The sequence below is a fragment of the Silene latifolia genome, chromosome 10 (genome assembly GCF_048544455.1).
Source record: "Silene latifolia isolate original U9 population chromosome 10, ASM4854445v1, whole genome shotgun sequence".
NCBI classification, from domain to species: domain Eukaryota; kingdom Viridiplantae; phylum Streptophyta; class Magnoliopsida; order Caryophyllales; family Caryophyllaceae; genus Silene; species Silene latifolia.
This window is the reverse complement of record NC_133535.1, coordinates 135,167,693-135,173,725: the sequence shown is the minus strand read 5'-3', so window position 1 is coordinate 135,173,725 and position 6,033 is coordinate 135,167,693. Positions and strand designations below refer to the sequence as shown.

Below are 6,033 nucleotides of genomic sequence, written 5' to 3'. Positions count from 1 at the left end.
GTCCATATAAAAGGACTAATAAAAATTTACGATTTATCGTAATACTAATACAACTAATAGAACAAGTAACTGTAAAAGGTAAAAGTAAATTAATAGAACGTAGATTGGTTAACAATAAGAGCAAACGGTTAACAACAAGAGCAAGTCGGCTGGTTTGGCGGTGACTTGCTTGTAAGAAATTGTAAGTTAGTAGCTACATTATTGGAGTTGTTTATAAAGACTAACTTGATTTAAGCAAGTTGTTTGATAAGTTAGTAATTTAAATGGCACAAATTCTCATTATAGACGGAGGTATCCGTCTATAATAAGGGACGGGTCGGATCCTTCTCATAAAGAGGCAAGTGGGAGGGCAAGTGGAAAACTAATGGGTTACCATTTGCAGGGGTGTCTAAGGCCACGAGCAACCACGGGCGTGGGAACCGGGCCTCCGCTTTTCGTCACCGTATTATAAGCTTTTATTAATGAAATTCAATACAAATCTCGAAGTATAATATACTTAAGCATTCAATTTGAGGCCTCATTTTTCCGTGTCGCACCGGACCTCTATTTATTTTAAAACGCCCCTACCATTTGGCCTCTCACTTGCCTCTTTGTAAGAGGGATTCGACCCATCTCTCATTATAGATGGATATCCTCCGTCTATAATGAGACTTCCTGTTTAAATGAACTCACAATGAGGAAACAACTAATAAGAAATCAGCTCCCCATGTTCCATTATTCAAGTTTTGATTTATTTTTTAGTTTTGATTTATTCAAGTTAATATAAAAGTAAGGTGAACTATGGGACTAGTTTTGAAAGAATATTATCGATATTCTTAGAATATTCGGTAATATTGTATATACGTAATTGAAGGAATGTAAATATTTGAGAAGATTATTTTTTGTTATACTGTTGCCTTTCTTTGAGGATTTAGCTTGGACAAGAAGTTTATGTTAGGTTGTATATATACGTAAATATAAATCAATAAAAATCATTGAGTTTTTCACTCAACACAAAACTCTCTGTTTCATAGTTTCACATGGTATCAGAGCAATTTTCGATCCAAATTTCTAAATGACTGGAAACGGTGAGAAATCTGACAACAACAAAAACAAAAATATGAAAACCATTCCCATGTGTTCACCATTATACCTTCATCCATCGGATAGCCCGAGTGTCTCACTTACACAAATCGTATTTAATGGAGAAAACTACGAATTGTGGTCAGATGCCGTCAGAAACGGCCTTGATGCCAAGAATAAATTGGACATAGTAGAGGGGAATTTCAAAAAACCGAGTGGTGATGAAGGAGAAGACAACCTCGAGTCGGTGGCTTGGAGACAATGCAACGCCATGTTGAAAGCATGGCTACGGAATGTTATAGATCCGAAATTGCACGCAAGTATTGCGTTCACAGCACCTATAGCAGAAATATGGGCAGAGTTGAAGGACCGCTATTCAGCCGGAAATGCCCCAAGAATTCACCAATTAAAGGGTGAATTAAACGAGTGCAAACAAAGGCGAGAGTCCGTCGTTGAGTACTACACTCGTCTGAAGACCATATGGGACGAGCTTGCTAACTATAGCCGAGTTTCGAAGTGCACATGTGGAGCAGCCGCTTCATTAGCCAAAGAAAAGGAGGAGGAGAAGGTCCACCAATTTTTGATGGGACTAGATAGAACACTGTATGGTAACCTTCGAACTCACTTGCTGATGGAGGACCCAATTACCACACTCGCTAGAGCCTATGCTTTGGTTTTAAGAGAGGAGAGACACACCACTGTGACACGAACACAAGAAGAAAAAAACGAGGCGGCTATGGTTGTGAGAGGCTACGGACCAAGCAGAGGGGATCAAAGAGGTTTTTCAAAGGCGGAAACCAAGGAAGAAGAACCACCACGATGCAGCCACTACGGAAAATACTACCACACAGAGGACGCATGCTACGTCAAACATGGGTATGAGACCATTAAAGCTCGTGGCAGGGGTAGAGGTCGCAGGGGAACCGGAGGAAGACGAAGTTCAGCGCGAGGCGGAGGACGCGGTGATGAGCGTTCTCAGTCAAGTGGAGCTCGTGCAAATGCTGTAGGAACGAGTTCGTCGAGTTCGAAAGATGCAGACACAAAAACTTCAAATATTCCTTTCACAGAGGAAAAAATAACGCGACTTCGAACACTGTTGACGACGAGCCCAAAAGGTATTGAGAAATTAAAAGGTATGAAAACTACAATTATTAATGAATGGTTAATTGATAGTGGTTGTTCACACCACATGACGGGAATGCGTGAATGCTTGGCTAATGTTCGATCAGAAGAAGCTTCTTTGGTGGCTTTACCTGATGGACGGAAAATTGAAGCAAGGGAACACGGGGAAATTAGACTCGGGAAGAATTTCGTGCTAAAAGATGTGCTATTTGTGCCAACATTAACTTGCAATTTAATTTCGGTTCGACAGTTAATAAAAGAAAACAATTGTATAATAACGTTTCATCCTGACTATTGTGTTATGCAGGACCGGTCTATGAGGACGGAGATTGGGAGGGGTGAACATCAAGATGGGGTTTACAATTTTCGAGAGGCAAAAGAAGAAAGCGTGGCAAAGACGGGTTTGAAGGAGGATGCTCGGTTGTGGCATAAGCGCTTGGGTCATCCGTCAAATAATGTCTTATCTCGTTTTACATCTTTAATCGATGGTAATTTGGCTTTGAACTCTAGTTATGTCTGTGATCCTTGTTGTAGGGCAAAACAGACTCGTTTATCTTTTGACTTGAATAATAAAAGGTGCGATGTTTTATTTGGACTAATCCATTGTGACATATGGGGTAATATCGAGTGGCTAGTTTATCACGGGCTCATTATTTTTTTACCATTGTCGATGATCATAGTAGGGCCGTATGGATATATCTCATGAAAGAAAAAAGTAAGGCAGGTGAATTGTTGAGGGTTTTTTGTCATATGGTAAAAACGCAATTTAATAAAAATGTTAAAATTATACAAAGTGACAATGGTACAGAATTATTATCGAGACCTATGAGATATTATTATGAAGAAAATGGCATAATTTTTCGAACTAGCAATACCGATACACCCCAACAAAATGGAAGGGTGGAAAGGAAACATCGTTACATTCTAGAAAAAGCGAGAGCCTTAAGATTTCAAGCCAATTTACAGATACATTTTTGGGGAGAGTGTGCTATGACAGCGGCCTATTTGATAAATAGGACACCAACATCTTTACTTGAGGGGCGTACACCATATGAATTATTGTATAATGAGAAACCCGATTTGAGGGGAATTAAAGTCTTAGAGTGCCTTTGCTATGTTCATAATAAAGACAAAACCCGAGACAAATTTCATGAACGTGGGAAAAGATGCATGTTTTTAGGGTACCCCCACAACAAGAAGGGTTGGAAAGTGTATGATTTACAAGAAAAGAAAATATTTGTATCACGAGATGTCATTTTTTACGAGCACATTTTTCCTTATGAAAAAATTAGCAGTACCGAAGGTAATGTTCCTAATCACAACCAACGTACTGTAGAGCCTATTGATAACACGGTTCCCATGGATCATTTGGAGACACACGAGTGTTTAGAGGATATTACAAATGAGAATATGGGAGGGGATTTCGAAAACAGGGGGAGTACACACATTGACAGCAGCAATGAACCGGAAACTCCCATGGTTGATGAATTGGCAACTCCTAATACTAGCGATGACGAGAGAAATGAGAACCGTGATAAGGACAATATCGAAGGAGAGCAGCTTGGCAGGGGTGCTAGAAATAAGTTTGAGCCATATTGGAAGCGAGACTATGTCTGCAAGTCCACGAAGCTGCTGAACTCCATTGCCGATGTTCACTCCAAACACGAACCATTCTCAAGGACAGGTACTCGATACCCATTAGTTAACTACATTGTTAGCAATTGTTTTTCTAATTCACACAGGTCCTTCATGGCAAGAGTGGATGAAATTCAAGAGCCCCGCAATTATCATGAAGCAGCGAAGGACGAAAATTGGAGGGCAGCCATGAGAAAGGAAATTGATGCGCTTGAAAGTAATGGGACATGGAAGGTTGTCAAATTACCTAAAGGAAAGAAGCCCATCGGATGCAAATGGGTGTACAAGGTAAAGTACAAAGCTGACGGGACCATAGAAAGGTACAAAGCGAGGTTGGTTGCTCAAGGATTCACTCAAATTGAAGGAGTGGACTATCACGAGACATACGCACCAGTGGCAAAAATGACGAGTGTAAGATGCTTGCTAGCCGTGGCAGTGGCAAAGAATTGGTTAATTGGACGTGAATAACGCATTCTTACACGGCGAATTAGATGAGGATGTATACATGCGAGTTCCACAGGGGTTCGAAGCAAATGGGAAAAATAAAGCTTGTAAATTGCTCAAGTCGTTATATGGGTTGAAACAAGCATCCCAAAATTGGTTTGCTAAATTGACTAATTCGTTACAAAGGTACGGGTTCATTCAATCTTTAGCAGATTACTCTCTTTTCACATATAATAGAAGTGATGTTTTCATTGGTGTACTCGTGTATGTAGACGACATGATAGTCGTGAGCAACAATAATTCCGCTTGTATAAAGTTTATTAAGTCTTCTTGAATGAAGCCTTTGGTATAAAGGAGCTAGGCAAGCTCAAGTATTTTTTGGGAATCGAAGTAGAGCATGGGAAGCAAGGCCTATTTCTAAATCAAAGGAAGTACGCTTTAGGCATCATTGATGAAGCGGGAATGACGGGGGCAAAACCGGCACATACTCCTATCCCACAACGACATGAGTTGGCTTTAGCAAAGGGGCCAGTTTTGAAAGACATCCTGAAGTATAGGCGAATAGTCGGGCAGCTAGTTTACCTCACAATCACAAGACCTGACCTCGTGTATGCTGTGCATATCCTCTCGCAGTTTGTACATGAACCGCGAAAAGAACATTGGGACGGTGCATTGAGAGTTGTGAGGTACATTAAGATGAATCCAAGCAAGGGAATAATAATTAACAAGCATAGTGATTTACAGTTGCGTGGCTACTGTGATTCCGATTATGCTAGTTGTCCTATTACAAGAAGATCGCTCAGTGGTTATTATGTAGCACTCGGCAATACACCAGTATCATGGAGGACGAAAAAACAAGTGACCGTGTCAAAGTCCACGGCCGAGGCAGAGTACAGGGCAATGACAGCGGTTACAAGTGAGTTAGTTTGGTTACGTTCCTTTCTTGCATCATTAGGTGTTTTTCATACGACACCAATGAAGTTATTTTGTGATAACCAAGCCGCTTTACACATTGCTAAAAATCCGGTATTTCACGATCGTACTAAGCATATAGAAATCGATTGTCATTTCATTCGACAATATTTGGTGGATAATTCGATCGTCACGTCTCATTCGAAGTAAGGAACAAATCGCCGATCTATTTACAAAAGTACTCGGAGGTGAGACATTCAACTATCTGCAGTGCAAGTTGGGACTTGGGTTACCAAGTTCTCCAACTTGAGGGGGAGTGAAAAAATATTATCGATATTCTTAGAATATTCGGTAATATTGTATATACGTAATTGGAGGAATGTAAATATTTGAGAAGATTATTTTTTGTTATACTGTTGCCTTTCTTTGAGGATTTAGCTTGGACAAGAAGTTTATGTTAGGTTGTATATATACGTAAATATGAATCAATAAAAATCATTAAGTTTTTCACTCAACACAAAACTCTCTGTTTCATAGTTTCACAAGTTTGTACCTTGAAAATGTTGAAACTTAAAATATACAATTTGTATCATTTCCATTACTTTCTCTCTATTTCCTCTCTAATGAGAAAAGGGAACATACATCAGATGTATTACCTCAGATTTTACTTGTTTTTGAGCATTTTTCTATTTTTTCTGAGCTTATTACCTCAAACTCTATTTGTTTTTTAACATATGTGTATATTTATTGAGCTTAATAAAGTTTATAATTTAGATTTTAATTTTTTTTCCGTCAAAACTCAAATTTATGTAAGTTTTATCTGTAATGTTTTTGAGTTTTATTGTAATTTTTTTTAGC

The 6,033-nt window shown here is 39.1% G+C and overlaps 1 protein-coding gene across 1 annotated transcript; it reads left to right on the top strand.

The window, feature by feature from the left end:
- The first annotated feature begins 1,054 nt into the window (after positions 1–1,054).
- On the top strand, positions 1,055–4,287 carry LOC141608297 (uncharacterized). The gene is made up of 3 exons (XM_074427661.1): positions 1,055–2,386; positions 2,492–2,760; positions 3,477–4,287. The coding sequence occupies exons 1-3, from the start codon at positions 1,055–1,057 to the stop codon at positions 4,285–4,287; spliced, it is 2,412 nt and encodes an 803-aa protein (XP_074283762.1).
- Positions 4,288–6,033: the final 1,746 nt, after the last annotated feature.

Excerpts from the sequence above, each read along its gene's own strand:
- LOC141608297 (XM_074427661.1), top strand. The coding sequence starts at position 1,055 with ATGACTGGAAACGGTGAGAAATCTGACAACAACAAAAACAAAAATATG. Across the intron at positions 2,387-2,491 it reads AGAATTTCGTGCTAAAAGAT|GACCGGTCTATGAGGACGGA; the intron begins GTGCTATTTGTG and ends TGTGTTATGCAG. Across the intron at positions 2,761-3,476 it reads TTTGACTTGAATAATAAAAG|CAGTACCGAAGGTAATGTTC; the intron begins GTGCGATGTTTT and ends TGAAAAAATTAG.